At 37.3% G+C, this 18,581-nt stretch overlaps 1 protein-coding gene across 2 annotated transcripts in view; it reads right to left on the bottom strand.

Annotated features, from left to right (window-relative positions):
- Positions 1-18,581, bottom strand: part of OLFM3 (olfactomedin 3) — a gene marked incomplete at both ends in the record, with an annotated part of 191,081 nt that overhangs the window by 22,663 nt on the left and 149,837 nt on the right. For both annotated transcript variants that reach the window (XM_080802825.1, XM_080802824.1), the window contains 3 exons: positions 67-286; positions 5,203-5,358; positions 11,225-11,371. In XM_080802825.1, coding sequence (XP_080658951.1) covers positions 67-286; positions 5,203-5,358; positions 11,225-11,371 — 523 coding nt within the window. The remainder of the gene's footprint in view (positions 1-66; positions 287-5,202; positions 5,359-11,224; positions 11,372-18,581) is intronic.

Below are 18,581 nucleotides of genomic sequence, written 5' to 3'. Positions count from 1 at the left end.
TAAGAATGCAGTTTTCACTGAAACCGCTAAAAACACAACTTAAATAAATGAAACTGTTCTACTTACTCAGCTTTTTCATGCAGTCACGAAGCCTGGTTTCCAGGCTGAGAACCCTTTGATGCAGTTCCTCATAGTCATAGGCACCGATTTCCTCCTGAATCCCAGTGAGGACGGCAGACAGATTCCGGATCTCCTCTTTGAACTGGGTGATTAACTTGGCATCTGTTTTGTACTGTTCCAGCACCGGGATCAAGGGCAGGAGTTCATCCATCTTCTCTTTCAACTCCTGCGAAAAAGCAGCCAGTTGTTCCGGAGAGTCATTTAAATAGATCAAGCAGTATCAATATGATACTTAAAGCAGATTATTAAAACAGATTCAAAATTCCTTTTTTTTAAATTAAAAGAAAAATTTTATTAATGTATAATCAGGATATAACATTATATTAGTTTCAGGTTTACAGCTTATTGATTCAACATTTATATATCAAAATTCTTATTGATTTTTGGTTGAAATTAGGTGCTTTGTGAGAATGTAAGTGGCTACATGATCATTAGCAGTAAATCCATTTATCTCAATACAAGAACCTCTCTTTAAATGGTTATGTGCTTTTTTTTTTTTTTCTTTAAAATTTTACTTATTTATTCATGGAGGCAGAGGCAGAGGGAGAAGCAGGCTCCCTGCTCTACAGGGAGCCCAATGTGGGGCTCGATCCCAGGACCCTGGGATCAAGACCTGAGCCGAAGGCAGTCACTTCACCGACTGAGCCACCCAGGTGCCCCTGTGCTTTTCTATAAAACAAATTGATCCTAATCATAATTATAAAAACTTCTTATGATAGCAATTAATGGTTAATGTATTATTTTATCTTCTGGTAGCATTTTATAAAGTGAACAATACATTTTTTAAGAAATATAATCAGGGTCTATCTTCTAATTATGAATTACTAGAAATAGGTCAAATATCCTCTGTCTGTGAACTCTAATTACTTACTAATTATCTATGTTATGGGACTACTTACCAGAAAAATTTTGGATCCTGGAACAGCCTTTCTGTAACACTCCAAATTGTTACAACTATGGCTTTCTACCACTCTGTCCCTGTTCCAGTGCACTCAGATATTACTTCATTCTTTTTAACATCCGTCTTAGCACAATGTCATTAGGAAGGTAAGTTCAGCAAGCATCATAAATCATGCAAAGCTCCTCAAAGCTCGAAGAAATGCATGTTGCTGTTTACCATTTTGAATTATTACCCACACTCTGACTCCATTTGCCTTAGCATAGATAATCCAGAGCTCTTTAAGTGAGGCAGAATTGCTCACCCATATAGTGAATTAACTCTTTCAACTCTTTCAAGGACCAAGGTGTTCACAGTTCATGTAACAAAGGAACTAGTTATACAGGATCATTTGAATTTTTTTTTTAATTTTTATTTTTTAAAAAATTTTATTTATTTTTTTTAAAGATTTTATTTATTTATTTGACAGAGCTCACAAGTAGGCAGAGAGGCAGGCAGAGAGAGAGGAGGAAGGAGGCTTCCCACAGAGCAGAGAGCCTGATGTGGGGCTCAATCCCAGGACCCTGGGATCATGACCCGAGCCGAAGGCAGAGGCTTAACCCACTGAGCCACCTAGGCACCCCAGGTCATTTGAAACTTAAAGCTGATTTTCATCTGGAGAATAAGAACCGTATTTTGCCAACCCAGTGTCTCTGATTTCTAGCATCATGGCACTGAGCCTCACCTGCAGTTCCACTTTCAATTTCTAGGTGTGTCATCTGTCTTCTTTCCCTTTAATTTGGTGGTAGTGGTCAGTGGAAATTTCAAGGGTGTGAGTCAGTTGTGAGTTTTTTTAAACAGATGATCTCGTTTGTGGAAAGAGCTGTCACTGTTATGATCATTTGAGAATAATCCATAGGTACTGTCAGAAACAATGCTGTACACTAACTAATTTAAGGAGCTGAAAATTGCATTTTAAAATTACATTTGGAAGATGTTATTACTATAAATGCATTAAAATAGCAGGAGCTCCCATTGCTGCCCTGATTTATGGGCTTATGTTTCTTGTGGGGAAATTTTCACTTGTTCTATAAGCTCAGAATTTTTCGATTTAGTCTGTATGTCCATGTTGAGTGGGAGGAGACTATCTTCATAATGAGAAAGATTCATAAGTATCATAGTGAAAAGGTAAAATCGCATAACTTTACTCATTTTGGTGGCTCATTTGGAAATAAACTTATTAGTTTGAGCATTTTATGGCATCCCAAAAGGAAGACACAATTGCTTCATTATGATTTTAATAAGAAGAGTTCTGTTGGTAGCATTTGCTGCATATTATACAGTTACAATGAAGAGTTTTATGTTACATTATGGGAATACTGAAAAGGGAGCAATTCAGTGTCACAATTTTGGGAACTTTTTTTCCCCTGAACTAAAAAAAAAAAAAAAAAAAAGCTAATTGTATTTTAGATCTTTTCAAAAATCCATAATTTGATTGTTGGTAATCACTTTTGAAACTCGTGACACTAGTCAGCAATGGAAATTTTGGCCAATATACATATGAAATACTTAAAAGGTTAAAGTAGAATAGCACAGATCTGTACTTACTAATTTCTTCTAGAATTTCAGCGTCTACTATGTCACTCTTACAGCCAAGGTTGTAGCTAGACTATCTTGCCCAACCATGATCTTTTCTTATAAGAATGATAGTCTCAAGTATGTTAACTAGAATGAGATTTTCATCTTAGTCGGATTTTCTTCCAATTTAAAAGTATTCTCTGATGTAAACTTACTTTTGGAATGTCCCAGTTCTTTGTCTTAAATATAGCACCTCAGCCCCTAGGTGCTGAGTCACCATCTGACTCATGCTCAGACTCAGTGAATACATAAATTCAACAAACATATTTAGCATGTAATTATTATTCTTAAGTTTCAGAGAGCTATTATCCACTTCGGAGAGGCAGTGTAGAACTGGTATTAGCAGGCTGACCTCTACAGCTGGATATTGTTGTTCTGAGGCATATTAGATATTTCATGCTGAACAAATTGTATCAGTTTCTTCATCTCAGTGATGGAGATAAATATGGTGCCTACTTTATAGTATTGTTGAGAGGATTAAATTAGCTAATATATATTTAGAGTTGTCAGAGCTATGTGCTGAGTATGTATAATTCTTCAGAAAATTATCATTGCTGTTTGGATTTTTACATACAACTGAAGTATCCACTTGGATTACATGAACTAGTAATCAATCAAAATCATGACACCCTATGGTGCTGCCTGAAAATTAACTCTTATTGGTAGCTTGGCTGCTGCTAGGCAAACTTCTAGAAAAGGCAAATTATTTCCTTGCGTTTCTCTCAGCGTTGAATCTCTTTGTTTCTGATCATCTCCCAGGAGTTCCCACAGATGGACATGCTTCCTTGTGTCTCCAGTCCTGCCGGGCCTGGCACCCTCTAACTATCCCTTGGCATCACAGAGCTCTGGACTGCCCACCTGAGCTTGAATAATTTTCACTGTGCGCCAGACACCCTGAGCACCTCTCCTTCTGTCCTCCTTCCTTTCTGGGAATGCTCCCCCTGTGCTGTCGGTGCCAGCTTCCATCTCCTACCTTGTTGATGACCTCAGCGTACGGCTTATGTTACTCCTCTACGGCCTACACCCTAACCCTGAACCTTGCAAATGTTCTCATCTTCTCGAAGTCCTCTGGGATTTTGGTTGTGTGTGTGTGTGTGTGTGTGTGTATGTGTGTGTTTGTGTGGGTGTGTTGGGGGGACTAGTCCAAAACTGCTTTCCTGAAAATTGCCAAATCTTGTAACTCTTTCCCTGATCTTCTCTGAATAAAATTAAACAACATTACTCTTCCCTTTGTGCTATTCAATAATGTTTGTGCTTGTATTTTCCATCAATTTTACCTGCCTGTTTTAGTTGTCTTTCATAGAAGAGAGGTCATTATATATCCAACAGTGGGCCCAGCTTGCACACAGTACATGCTCAATAAATGTTGGTTAACATTAACTCATTTCCTCCTCAGCCTTATATTTTTTGTGGGTTATCATTCCCCTATAAATTCTCTATTCATCCAGTTCACTCATTCTCTCATTTCCTTTAATATTTACGTTTATTGTATCTTCTAAGCCTTGCTTTAATTTTTCTAATTTCTTAACTTCCTGGCTTTAATTTTCTCTTCAACTCAAACTTCATGATTCATCCCTTCGGCCTCATCTCCTATCAATACCCTCAACTTTCTCACCCTGACTTCCTTCTGTTGTACCTTTCTGGTAAAACTGGTTCAGTGCAAAAACTATTTTCTATACCAACCTACTCAGACTCCTGAGCACCACTGAAGAAAATGACAAAACCATGAAAATTTTTGCCAGATCAAAATGTGCTATGTGGAGATCCTGTCACATGTCCCTGACCAGCTCTGTGCCCATCACCGTTATGTGTGAAAAGCACTTCTGATGCTTAAATTCAGGCCCTTTCTCTTACTGTCAGCAGTGAATTTCACTAAAGAAGGGAAGGAAAAAAGAAACTATTATGCTTATTAAACCACAGTATGTTTTATAAACTACATGCTATCCCTTTGGAGGTAGGTGATTTCTTTTTAATAGAGGCTCAAATGGTGTTATCATAGTCAGATTTTTAAAAATATGGCACCGTCATACATAGGTACTAAACATCCACATAGCATGCTTAAAATCACTATTTCTACATTTTCAGTGTTTTGGGATAATTGCCAAAAACAACCTGACGTCTAAGAAAAGACTTTGTATCAAATTATGAAACATCCTTCTTTTTATTTTTGTATGCTATGATTAATGGTATTATTGCCTCTTTTAATAACAAATATTCTCTATATGTCTTCTCATATTAGTAGGGCATAAAGTCATCAGAAGAAGCTTTGATAATTTACTTATTAATTTTCCTTGATTTTCCCCTTGTCTTAGATACTGAATTGCCTGAAATACATCCAGAAACTCCACCAACCTCTAGGAGGATTAGGCTCTTTTTATAACAAGTCTGCTATGCATTCCTACCAGCTAACGGTCAGTTTCATTGGAGAGATGATTGATGTCCCCAGTGAGTCTTTAACCTTGCTCGTATGGGCCAACGCATACTTATTTCTAGCTGATTGCCATTCCGACTGTCCATTACACTCAGTGTCTGATTTGGATTGACGAGATTGCAGACGTCAAACCTACTTGAAAATGCTTGGTCATTAGTGTCTTCCGATCATCTTCAATCTGCCGAAACTTGGCCTTCAGCCCTTTCATTTGGGTTTCCATTTTTAGAACATATTGGAAATCTCTCTGAGTTCTCAAGTTTAAGACTTCAATAGACTGGGACATGTTCTGAACCTGTTAAAAAAGAACATTGGCTATACATTATTGTCTGTGTACAGAAATATGTAATCACTACTGAACTAGCAAAAATGACATTAACATAAAGAACTGCCGAATGCCAAATCCTGATTTGCATGCGCACACAATATGTTTTCAGAAGAACAATGATAAACATTCAAAAAATTCAGCAAGGGAAAATTAAACCTAGGCGGGAAATAAGAAAACTGACATTTACCATTAGAGATAAATAAATTGCATTTAGTAAATCAGAAAAGTAAATTTTAAAAACAGAAATTTCGTTCCGGGGCTTTGTAAGCTCATGATGCTCCAAGCTGTTAAATGTTAAAATGAGTGGTTTCTGTAAGTGCTAACTCTGATTTCTTTAAGATCGGGATGTTTAGCAATTGTGGATAGTAGTGACATGTCCAATAGAGTTAGAATGCATTCATTCCAGTACAATCACTTCAATATCTTGAGTTCTCCCAGGGGTGAGATTGAATTGACCAAGATGCATGGTGGCAATGCTGGGACACCTGCAGACTTGGAGAGTGTAGTGTTTAAGAGACCTGGAAAATGGCAGCTGTTTTAAGTGTTTGGTAGGTAGATAGTAAACACCGATTAAGTTGCTGGTACCTACTTTGGTTTGTTGGGCCCCAGGCTATGTAAAGGTAGGAAATGGGTGACTTATAAAACTTCTAGAAACAAGGAAAGAAAGGCTGCTCTAATTTTTGTGGTACCAAAAATTTAAAAAAAAAAAAAAGGTGAAAATGTCTAATGGTTGGCGAGCTACTAAGTGAATTGGGAAATGGAGTACAAATATACTGTTTCAAAGGGTACACTAAGTTTCTGTACTTTGGTACTCAAAGTATTGTCTACAGAGCAACAAGTTTGACATCACTTGGGAGCCTGTTAGAACTGCAGACTTCTGGGGCCTAGCCCAGAATTATTGAGTCAGAATCTGCATTTTATCAGAATCCCTGAGTGATCCCTGTGTTTATTAAATTTTGCTCAACATGGAGGAATTTCCATGAAAAAAGCAAGTAAGAAGAGCAAAGGTAACAGCCTTTATATAATTTGATCTTTTATTCTAAATCAAATTCTTTTGTATGTGTGTCTCACACATAAACACATAAAAGAAAATGGGGCATATGGTGCATATTGGGCATATGGGCAAATCATGGTGGAGAGAGGTATGTAAGGATTAGAAGAATACATAATGGGTTGTTAGTTTTTTGGTAGGAAGTGAGATGTGGGTGAGAAGAGAAGTAACATATTACAGAAAGGAGTCCCTGCTAAATAGAATATAGGTAAATCTGCATAGAATTCTGTTTTTTATTTGCATGAAATGAATATGTGAAAGCACCAAAAAAAAACATTGTGGTAGAGTTTCAGGTGAATTTTAATTTGTTTCATACATTTTTATGCATTATTCTTTTTATTTTTTAATAAACATGTATTATTTATGTTTCAGTAAAAAATTATTTTCATTGCAACAATTGTGAGTTACAAATGAGGAAAGAGTAATTTATTCAATTTTTGTCATCATGTATGTCACAAAGCTCAGTGGACCAGCTAGCTATAAAGAGCCTATTGTTGGTACATTCCTCAGAACTGGAACATTCTAAAAAGGCAGTGCATTTTGCTGCCTTGGCTTGCCTATTCTTTCTACTTATTAAAGAAGATTATATTTTCCTGTTTTTTTTTTTTTCCTGTTGTTTCATCCATAGTCCTGCCTTTTATGAATGCTATCTTTTCGGGATATATTATAATCTAGCTTATATTAAAACTAATTGTGTATTTTGTGTGTTGGGTAGGAGAACAGAAGCGACTGCCCTTGCGTGAACTCCATGATGTTCAAAGCTGCATCTTATTCAAATCTTTCATTTCCAAGACCTTACACAGAACCAGGCACAGAGTAATTGCTCAACAAATATCTATTAGGTAAAATTATCTTAGACTTCCAATTGTAGTAATAGATAATTAGTATTTTAAGATTTTAAGGAAAGTTCCCTTTTTCTGTCACTATTACACTATAACATTACATCATTTCCAAATATTTCTTAATTTACTATCATTCCTACTTAGGCAGCTTCATTTTTTTTTTTTTTAATCTTTAGTGAAGCACAGAATTACTGAGACAACACTGAAAGATGGAGATGGTGACTGCAACTTGAATAAATTTAATGCTCTCAAAATAATTTTCAGCTCTGTATGGTTAAGCATGAATAAAGAAAAACCACTGGTATTAAAGAAACTATCTACACATTTGAATACAGCATTTGTCTCTGAAGATAACCATCATTGGCCTGACCAATATTTTCCTAGGAATTCCATGTATGTAGTCAGAGTCTGTACAGTTAGAAAATGATAGGCAAATAAGGCATTCTGGATACAGTTAAAATAGCCCCCCTCTCTCTCTCTTTCTCCCCCCCTTTTCTTTTTTTTGCCTCTGACTAACCCTATGGAGTTAATTTTCAACTTTATTAGTGTTGTGAAAAATCGAGCTGAGAGTTTTTGCTGAGACTTGATTGTGACCACATGTATATTGTAGAAATAGGCATAATTATAAGAGCTACCTTTGGGGTAATGGATAGAGGTACAGCGGTCTAATTAGAAGGGATTTGGCTCTGGGCTCTCTTTTGCTTTTCCTGCTGGATATCTCCAGGAATGCTAGTTTCCTACTATTTACAGAGAGCCCCTGAGCATGTTTCCTGATTGTACCTGAGACTGGATTCCCATGGTTACGCTTGTAGGAAGGAGACTTGTGGTTCCTCTTCTAGGCTGTTCATCTCTCATGTTCTACAGTTTAATTTTCATGTGTGTCCCTGTGTTTAGATGCTCTCTACATCATCTGGCAAGCTCACTATCAACTTCATTGATAATTTTTTAAACTATTTCTCTTGGTTCTTTGCATAAATAAAATATCTGAGGCACTTCTGTCCTTAAACACAAATGAACTTAGATTTTCACTCTAATTCATAATTATTGTGGAGACTATCTTGGAAAAAAACGCAGCCCTACAGTTCAATATGTTTGGTTAGCCCTGGCATTAACAAAACTAGACAGATTCTTTGCTGTAGGTCTTCCCAGAACCTTTAGCATTAAATGGTGTGGTGGAAATCAAGAGTGAAGTATCATGTACAGTGTTTCTTAAAATCATTTTATTGGGAGGATGCCACTGGCACCCTCTTCCAGAAATCACACTTTAGGAAATATTATCCTAGACAATGCAGGACATCTTCAACTGTACAGAGAAGCCTCATACCTAACAAACATTTTTTAAGTGAACAGTTTTACTTTGGGCATACGAAGACTAGAAATATTGTGAAAGCAATTGTAATTCTTAAACTATTAAGTAATATAGATACTGATTAAAAATGTTTGACAGAACATCATTTAAGTGTGGGTATCACACTTAAATGACACCCTGGTTGACACTAGCATGATGGTGAGAAAATGCCAAACTCATCTGGTAAAGCCCCACAGCCTACTGGTTAAGTGACTTTGGTATGTTCTTTAACCTCAAAGAGCAGTTTCCTTTACGTACACTTAGAAGGGCAGGGACCTCGGCTGTGAGGATTGAATGGACTGGATACAGATATGATATATGGGACATTCTGTTAGTAGCATTATTCTTCTTAAAAATATTTCCTTATTATATGACTAAATCAATTCTTTAAATAATAGTGAGTGGGCTGCTTAAACTCATGCTCCTGTTTTTACATCTGGCACCTTAGATAAATGGGAAACTATAGAGAAGTTAGGAAGGAACTTGCTCAGTCTAAATAAGGAGTGCTTGTTTCACGTGGCTTTTCTTTGGGTCAGTGCAACAAACCAGGGCTACTTCCTTCCTTCAAGCCACTCTATGTACACATGACTATTTCTTTTGATCTTTGATACTCTCCAGTGAGGAATTTAATAAATGTAACTTGTAGAAAACTACATTTTATTAATAAATTTTGTGGATTTTTGGGTCACTTAAATATGATGATTTTTTAAAGGTGTGATTTTCTAGAATTTCTTTTAAAACATTAAACATGTGCACATTATATGGAGTGGTCATGGACATTTCAGTGATTGTTTTCAGCCAACCTCCTGGATATTATATATATAATCCAATATTGCCTTATTCATCCTACACTAATTTCTGATTTTATCATATTTCTGGAATACATTTCACTTTGGAGCTGTAGAGGGTATTATCCACTTCCTGACACTTTATTTGAAATTTTTTGACTGATTTTTGAAGAAATGTCTAAATCTGTATAGGGATGTGTATTATGTAATGCTTTACTGAAAAACAGTGATAGAAATAAGGTTACAGTGTTTAAGAATGTGTTTCTTATACCAGTATAGTTGGTATAGAGAAAAGGTGCTTTTGCACAGAGAAGAATATAGAAGCAGAAAGTCTGTAATTTGAGAAGAAATATAGTTTAATAGAAAAGAGAAAATTGGATTTAAAAAATTAAATCTTTTTACCAATGTAATTAATTTCCCTAGTAACCAAAAAAAATGAAACTATGTATTTGGATTTTTTTCATAGAAATAAAGAAAATCAGGATTGGTAAGCAATACCCAAGACAAATCACAGTTCATATGTCATGATTTCTAATAGCCGAGAAGCACATTAGCCAGGGTCGTTAACTTGAATGAAAATGACATTTGCTCTTGTCTGGGAGACAGATATTGAAAGAGCAAGGGAAGATGGGATCTTATAAAAAGAGACTTAAGAAGAGAGAGCCAATAGATTGATGATATCTCTAAGGAGAAGGGGAGGAAAAACAGGACTAATCATTGTATAAAAACAAGAAAAAAACTTTCTTAAAATCTTAGCGCATCAATAGACTACCAAGTAATGTACACGGAGCAAATTTATTTTCATTATATGGCAGTAGAAGAAGGTTATTGTTCCTAGGCTTGGAATTGCATAAAGTCGTCATGTCTGTATTAACAGATTTGATGCTTTCATTTTTCTAGCTTCTTTTAGTTTTCCATAAAAAGTTCCTACTCACTGCCATCATTGTGTGAATGATCATGAGAATGATATTGCAGAGTGAATCGTTGAGTACCGTGTCCTCTAAAAGCACATACTACCTAATTTATCTGGTTATCCCTGAAGGTATTTAAAATTCCAACGTGTTGCTATCTTTCCAGCAGTCTGGCTACCCAGCTGTCCTACTATATTCAGAGCCCAACACAGTGAAATTCTGAATGAGAATAATTGAAAGAAACATTCATTGTTTTGTTTTTTTTTCCTTTCTCCTCAAACTAAACATAAATAACCCTTCATGAGTTGACTATTATCTGTAAAAAAGAATAAATCAAGGGCATTCTGCATTTGATTGTTATGGATCTGGCTTAAGTAAATTATATGGAGAAAATGCTATTGAATGAAATTGAAGAGCTTAATGTTCAAAGGAATGGCTTAGAGAATGATGATAAATACTTGAAATTATTCATTATCTGTTCAGATAGCTTGCATATTGCATTCCATTATTTTAACTTCCTTGCAAGGTTGTTAATGGGATTCAAATGGATGAGCTCAAAGAGCCTAGTGCGATCCTGGGAGTTGAGGATAAATTTCTGGCATGGGAATAAGACCGCTTATCTTTTTTGTTTTTTTTTTTTTCTTAAGGAGATATTAAAACATAAGATAGCCAGTCTTAAGAAGGTATGATTGAGAAAAATAGAAAGTAATATAAATAGAACAGAGCAGGAAGCTTGAGGTACTCTTTTTAAGGAAGAGGGATAAAAAGTTTGAGAAGGGAGACAAAAATTGGGAGGACATTCCTCGTCAATACCTGCTTCCCCACATTTCCTTTTCAAGGAATGGTAGTTAAAAAAAAAAAAAAAAAAAGTGCATGGAGGATGGGATACCTACCTTTTCCAGAAGCTGGCGGAGCTGCCTGCTTTTGGCATCCCGGGAACACAAGTTTTGTTCTGGAGCGACCACTGTGCATATGCACCGTCCATCAGGATCCTGGGCTGAGCTGTACACTTGCCACCCTTCTTTGGGACTAATCTGAGTCTGAGGAAACCAATGGCAAACACACAACACAGACTTCCATTACAGGATAAAGAGAATGCGGGTTTGTAGCATTTTAAGCAAAGCATCTTTTTTGATAATTCAAGTTTCTGTTCTTTATTCTTTTTCATGTTAGAAAAAGATAAACAACTTCTATAGGCAGCATAGCTTCACTCAGTTACACCTTCCTTATCAGTGCCCCAGAAGGAGAATTTTTCTTTCTATATGCTCATATTATTTTTTTTTAAAGATTTTATTTATTTATTTGATGGAGAGAGAGATCACAAGTAGGCAGAGAGGCAGGCAGAGAGAGAAGGGGAAGCAGGCTCCCCGCCGAGCAGAAAGCCCGATGCGGGGCTAGATCCCAGGACCCTGAGATCATGACCTGAGCCAAAAGCAGAGGCTTAACCCACTGAGCCACCCATGCGCCTCTATACGTTCATATTATTAACTACTTATTGACCCGACAGCCGTCCCTCATGTTTTTTGTCGTATTTGGACATTTTAGTGCAACTTTAGAAGCATCTGATAACCACTGAATCACGTATCACCAGTCTTTCTATTTAAGATCTGTTACCTTGTCTTTCTCAACGGTGAGTGGTAGTTTGTAGTATATATATATATTTTTTTCTGATTGTTATTCATATGTGATATTCTGAAGCAAGCCCTATCTTAAGGAACTTCCTGTGTATTGAAGGGCCAATGAGTAAAGCTAGAAAAGTAGCATATGAGAATTTACAGTAAAAAGAATTAGATCAGCATGGTTTTGCAAAGGAAGCAGAGTCCCAGAGAGGTTCAAGAGAGTATTTTGACATAGTCTGCCAAATTCATCTTCTTAAATTACTTCTGTGCACTTATCACCCTACCTCTCTAGAACCCTGGCCTAAAGTGGCTTTCCTATCAGTAAAGGAGGCAGCTTAAAGTCAGCCTCTTATTTATGTTTCTAGTTTTTCCTCCTGTATCTTCCTATAGCAAACTTCTTTCCAACCAAATTGGTCTATCTGTGTCCTGAAAGTATGCTACCTTGATTCATATCTTTGTATGTCACTCATTTTGTTTCTCCTGCTTGGAATACTTGTTTTATAAACCTTCGGTTTACTAAGCCCTTGTGGTTTCTACCTATTCCGAAAGATTGTCTGTATCATCTATTAGGCATTTAACTCATATTGTCTAGTATTGCTGTTTGCCTTTCTTCTGTCTTATTTCCACACTTAGTTTATATCCAGCTACTAGATATTTCCTGTCATATCAAGTACATTCTATCAGATACAAAGGTAAGTATCCCCATTTTTCATCAAGTTACTTTTCAGAAAGAACTGTGCTTAAACATACGCTCTCTGTCATACAAGCAGAAGTTGTCGTGGATGCCCAAATAGGCACTCATTCATTCTCCCAGCCGCTGAGATTATCGGTAGCTTGACTCTCAGATGAGTTTCTCTTTGGGGATTGCCTGGACTGAAGAGTGCAGCCTGTTCAAGGTCAGGCCCTGTTCCGAGGGACAGCTCACATGCATTGACTTTGATGATACAGCAGTACAAAGAAGCACCCTGAGAAGCAGGAATTATTATTTCCATTTCACAGAAGAAGAAATTACTTGGGGACACTCAGCTTGGATGTAGTAGAGCTTGTGTTCACAAGGCAGTATGCTCCAGGGCAGTACTGTCAACTGGAAATGTAATAATTTTAGCTTTTCTAACAGGCTTGAAAAAAGACGAACAAATATTATTAACCTTAATATATTTTATTTAATCCATGTATCTAAAATATTTCAACATGTGATCAATACAAAAATTATTCGTGAGATACTTCATGTTATTTTTTCTCCTTTTTTTGGTACTGTCTTTGAAACTGTGCATTTTATGCTTATGACTTAGCTCAATTTGGATTAGCCACATCTCAAATGCTCAGTAGCTACATGTGGCCTCCTTGCTGGAGAGTGCAGGTCTAGATCCTGCTTTTTTTTTTTTTAGTATTTTATTTATTTGACAGACAGAAATCACAACTAGGAAGGGAGGCAGGCAGAGAGAGAGGAGGAAGCAGGCACCCCACAGAGCAGAGAGCCCGATGTGGGGCTCAATCCCAGGACACTGGGATCACGACCCGAGCCGAAGGCAGAGGCTTCAACCCACTGAGCCACCCAGGCGCCCCTAGGTCCTGCTTTTAATTACAATGTCCTATCAGTATGATGTTGAACAGCCAGATAATTGTTTTTAAAGGTCAATCATGGATATTGAAAAACCACCTAACAGATGTTACACAGACAAACCATCTAATTTGATCTGAATTTGTTTTTCCTGTGGAAATATCAGATAAATCAGTAATAAGTAATAAATTTCCTGCGTAAGTAAGCTCTGGCTTACTTGTACAGCTAGGATCTGAAATTTATCAGCTTTTCTCTATCTGTCATTTTGGGGTTTCAGAGATTCAGCAGATAGGTGTTTCTTGTATGATCAGGAGAAGAGGGAAATGAATTTAATTTAGAAAATAAGGTATTTAATGGGGCACCTGGGTGGCTCAGTGGGTTAAAGCCTCTGCCTTCAGCTCAGGTCATGATCTCAGGGTCCTGGGATCAAGCCCCGCATTGTGCTCTCTGCTTGGCAGGGAGCCTGCTTCCCCCTCTCTCTCTGCCTGCCTCTCTGCCTACTTGTGATCTCTCTCTCTCTCTCTGTCAAATAAATAAATAAAATCTTTAAAAAATTTAAAAAAAAAAAAAAAAAAGAAAATAAGGTATTTAAGAATCAGATTGGAGGACCAAGGCTGAGGAAGAGTGAGAGAAGGGCTAGGGGTTGGGAACTGAGATGCGATTAGGAACCAGGAGGTGAAGAGAGGCCAGCAGAGGACTGTCTTGCACAATGCCCAGTGTTCCTGGACTCAGCTGTTTGCCTATAGACCTGGAGTGTTTTGCCAGATTGAAAGCAGACTCTTTAAAGAACTAATGCAGGCTGACTTCACTCTTTACAGATCTGCTATCCTCTGGGAGATCGTCTCTTTCTAGAATTCATAGCAGAACAGATACTGTTTCCTACTTATCTTGTCCCAGGTCCCAGATCATTGTATACCATCAACCAGCACACAGTTCTTTTTCTTTTCAAAGTATCTTGCATTACAGTTTGTTTTTCTGTTTATAAGATCCCACCCTTTGTATCAATCTCACTTTTTCTTTCAAGGGCTTCAGCAATAATCACTAGAGGGTGCTGATGCGCATTCCAACAACAATCAAGAACAAATATCAGAGAAGCTGTAAGTTGGAAACTCTGGAAGATGTCGTAGTCCTTGTACTTCATCTATAATGAGAAGCGAATGGTGTCGGTGCTCCTTTTAATCTCCCTTTTCAGATAATTCATGGAAGCTTCCTATGCTGCCTTTTATTTCTGAAGCACTGGATTCATTATTATTCCTTTCTTTTTCATTCTCTTATCCCTTCTAGCATTTATGCTTGAATATCGAGTTGGGATAGAAAGATGTACTACTATTAGAATCAGATAGCATCTTAAAGATTATTTTGTTACACTTTTTTTATTAAAGAAGAAAAAATTCAGAGATTATAGAATGGAGTTAGGAACGGTTTACCAGAGTAGTTTCAGTGGTACCATTAAAGGTTTAAACTAAGTAACAGTGTGCGGTTTAAATATCTAGACATAGGTCCTTTAGTTTCCATTAGAATTCACCTCGCATTGGACACAAATTTCAGATATGTCAGAAAATTAAGTCTTGTCACTAGGATAAATTTAGCTTTTGGATAAAGGAGCATGGGTCACCCAATTATAATACTAAAATATCTTTAACAGCAGTGCAAACACTGATTATTAAACCTGGCAGCATTAATATTGGTGTTCACTTGCCAAGTGTTTGGCTAACTAGTGAGGAGCTTATCATGACAGGGCAAGGTGTCAGTTGCTCTCTGGAATGAGGGAAACAGGAAAGGTGAATAGGGTTTGATGTTCATTTAGCATTCTCCCTCAAGTGTCAGCTTAATAAAAGCAGACTCCAGCCTTGTTTGTATTTCCAATTGTCTTCTTGTAAGAATCACTGAAAAGAGCCATGACCTTATCTACTGTAGAGTTAGTCTGAATGATCTCAACTATAACAAGTTACCTCTTTGGCAAGAAAAAGGTAACTCAAAAGAGAAAAGAGCTAATGTAAAAGATGAGTGCCTGACAGTCCCTTGGGTTTTGATAGAGGCCTTTTTGTCACAGTTGGTGATAAATAAAGAAAGCTTTATGTGCATCTCTGATGCTCTCTTTTAGGGTATCTACAACTGTCATTGAAAAGAGGATCAAAATAAAACCAGTTAGACCTCAGGGGGGAAGGAAATATTTAGAAAATTTTTGGATACCAATGAAAAAAGACTTGCCATTTTAACTTACAAGAGCAACTATTCAGGAATCTGTAAAACTCACAGTAATAGCAACCATTTATGGAGCTCTAGCCATTACTTGGCAGTTTACATGTACCATTGTTTTTGAATATCACACTAACCTTATGGACGAGGTTATGTTATTCCCCCCATTTTATACATGAGGGAACTGAGACTTAAAGACCGTCAGGAACTTGCTCAAGGTCATGCAGGGGGTAATCAGCAGAGCTCGGATTTGTAGTCTGATGTCAGTTTGTTGTCCGGTCTGAAAGTTTAGCCACCACACTGCATCACCAGTTATCTGAAATTTCCTTCTATAAACGCTAGAGATAACCCTGAAAGCATTTTCAGAACTGTTGTGAAGGCCAGTACTTGGACCTAGAGGGTGAATGTCGTTTATTACTATCCAAAGCATCTCTAATCATAGTGGTTACTGATGCAGTTCTCTTTGAACCCTTTGTGTTAATTAGAAGAACTAAATGAACTATCTAGCAGTTTTTAATATTGCAGAACTCATGAAATATTTAAGAAATGCTCTAAATAAGAGAATTAAAATGATAATTTTAACAATTAGATTTCAAGTTTGGATTCTTTCCTTATAATTTAATTACCAAGCTATGCTTTATAAATATAAAGCTACTGTGAGAGTTCTCCCAAAACTCCAAGGGCTTTGTACCAGAAAAGAGAGATCCTGAAGACTGAGGTAAAAGTAAAAATAAAGAAAAATATCATGCATTTCTGTTTGTTTTTCTGTTTATAAAATCCCACCTTTTGATTTAATCTTACTTTTCTTTGAAAGAATGACCCTTCCTTAGACATTGACATTATTTTACTTATGAGGAAATTGAAACTCAACATAAGCAATTTTTTTTTTTTTCAAGTCATCCATTTAGTCAATGTCACGTATAGGACTTTAGACCCAGTTTTCCTCAACTGTCAGCACGGTCTTTTCTCCCATCCTCTGCAGATAAATGTGGACAGATATTCTATGTCCATTTACCAAAAGCTAAAAAATTTGCTATGGAGGAGAGGCATGCAGGCAGATGGAGGGTATCATCTAGAAAGTATGGAAATAAGTAGCAGTTGACACCCCAGAGAAGCTGTTAGCAGTAAAGGCTCAGCAAAACAACTGGATGTCCCTGTGGTAGGCTCTGCAATCATTTATCAGGACCCAGGTGGAGAGGCAGACAAAAGACAGAATTTTGATCCTTTCAAGAGAACCGAATCAGCTAGTTGAACATTGCTAGGTCTTATGTTTTATCTTGAGTTTCTAGGCATTTCATAAAAGTACAGACTGAGGGGAAAAAAAAAAAAGAATAAGGAATCTATTAGAAGTGGTGTACAAGGTAGGGGAAAATAAAGCAGGGAAAAATTCATTTGTTAGACCCTATTTGATTTAGAGTGGGGATACTGAAGTGATGATGAAACCCCTCACAGATTTTTTTCGCCTGAGGATATGTTTGATCTGAGAGAGTGAAATGTGGTTTAGCATGCTAATGACTTCAGTTGTGAAGAGAGGAGAAGTGTGAGGAAAGGAATGGGAGAGATGTTGACAGACCACGCTGAATGAAGCTGTGTTCTAGAGGATGTGTTAATAAAGATGTCACTGCATAGCAGTTTTCTTCCTATTTCTTATGAGACTAGCTGGAACTGAAATAAGAAATGCATATTTTCACTCAAGAAAGCCTCAAGGCTCCAAGAAAAACAACTATTAAAACAACAACAACAAAAACAAATGACAAACAAAAACCCTAAAGATATAAAATTTGGTCAGTTGAACACCTCTGTTCATGTTCTGGAAATCACAAAGACTTAGAGTTGGGAAAGACTCAGTCAGAGGTCATATCTAGCCCAGTGTCTCTCCACTCAGTCACGCTTCTGTCTTTTCTTGTGTTTCCGCTCGAACTCTGCACGATAAGAATTTCGCTGCTTCATAGGCAGCCCCTTCCGCTGGCGGCAAGCTGAGGGGCTCCATCTGAACTTCCGTCTTTGTAATTTTCCCCTTTTGGCCCCACTTCTGCTTTAAGTACTCACACGGGAATACATCTACTCTTGTATCCATGTCACTTTTCTTCTCTAAAAAGGCAATTATCGCTTTCTCTGTGGCTCTCAAGATTTGCAGTTCTGTTTTCTCATCCATCTCCCACTCCTTAATTTGCTTAGCTGCCCTTTTTCACAAGAGGGATACTGCCTAAGGATTTGAGGAAGAAAAACTGTAAAACAGAACTCAGGTGTCTTCATGCAGACTGAAAAAAGTCGGTGAGTTGAGAATAAGAAATGTAGAAAGTGTGGAGAGTTTGCGTCAGGGTATTCTCATTTCACAGGACTTAAAACGGACTACTCAGTGAAATAGTTATTTATGAGGAGAAGTCAGCTAGATGTTTGAAACTGTAGCAAAACAAATCACTTAGGCCCACAGGTTCCCTTTGAGGCCTCTTCCCACCCCAGCAGTCGGGCTGCCTAGGAACAGCTGGTGGCTGCTGAATGTCCTCTGCTTATTTAATTGCTCTTTTCCAGATTCTTCCTGGTGTGGAGGCCACAGCGTGGGGCATTTTTCAGAAGCTCAGCCTCAAGGGGCAGTTACTCTGCATCAGAGAGAAGTGCCAGAGGGGGCCTGAGCTTTCTTAGAGCCAAGGCTTCACCTCTGCAGACGCTAGGCTCTCCAGAGGCTGGTGGGCCCAGTGATAAATTGGAAGGAAAAAAAGAAAGGAAAGAAGAGAGAAAAACAGGGCCAAAGAGGACAATAAATGTTTCAAGATTCTAACAAAAACGAAAGGGAGTATACTCCCCTATTAAGGAGCTGTATTTAACAAAAATATCTTGGAGATTTAAAAACCTCTTTCAGCTTTTGAGACA

This window comes from Martes martes, assembly GCF_963455335.1.
Source record: "Martes martes genome assembly, chromosome: 4".
In the NCBI taxonomy this organism is placed as follows: domain Eukaryota; kingdom Metazoa; phylum Chordata; class Mammalia; order Carnivora; family Mustelidae; genus Martes; species Martes martes.
The sequence above is the reverse complement of the archived record's forward strand: the minus strand, read 5'-3'. Positions and strand labels throughout refer to the sequence as shown.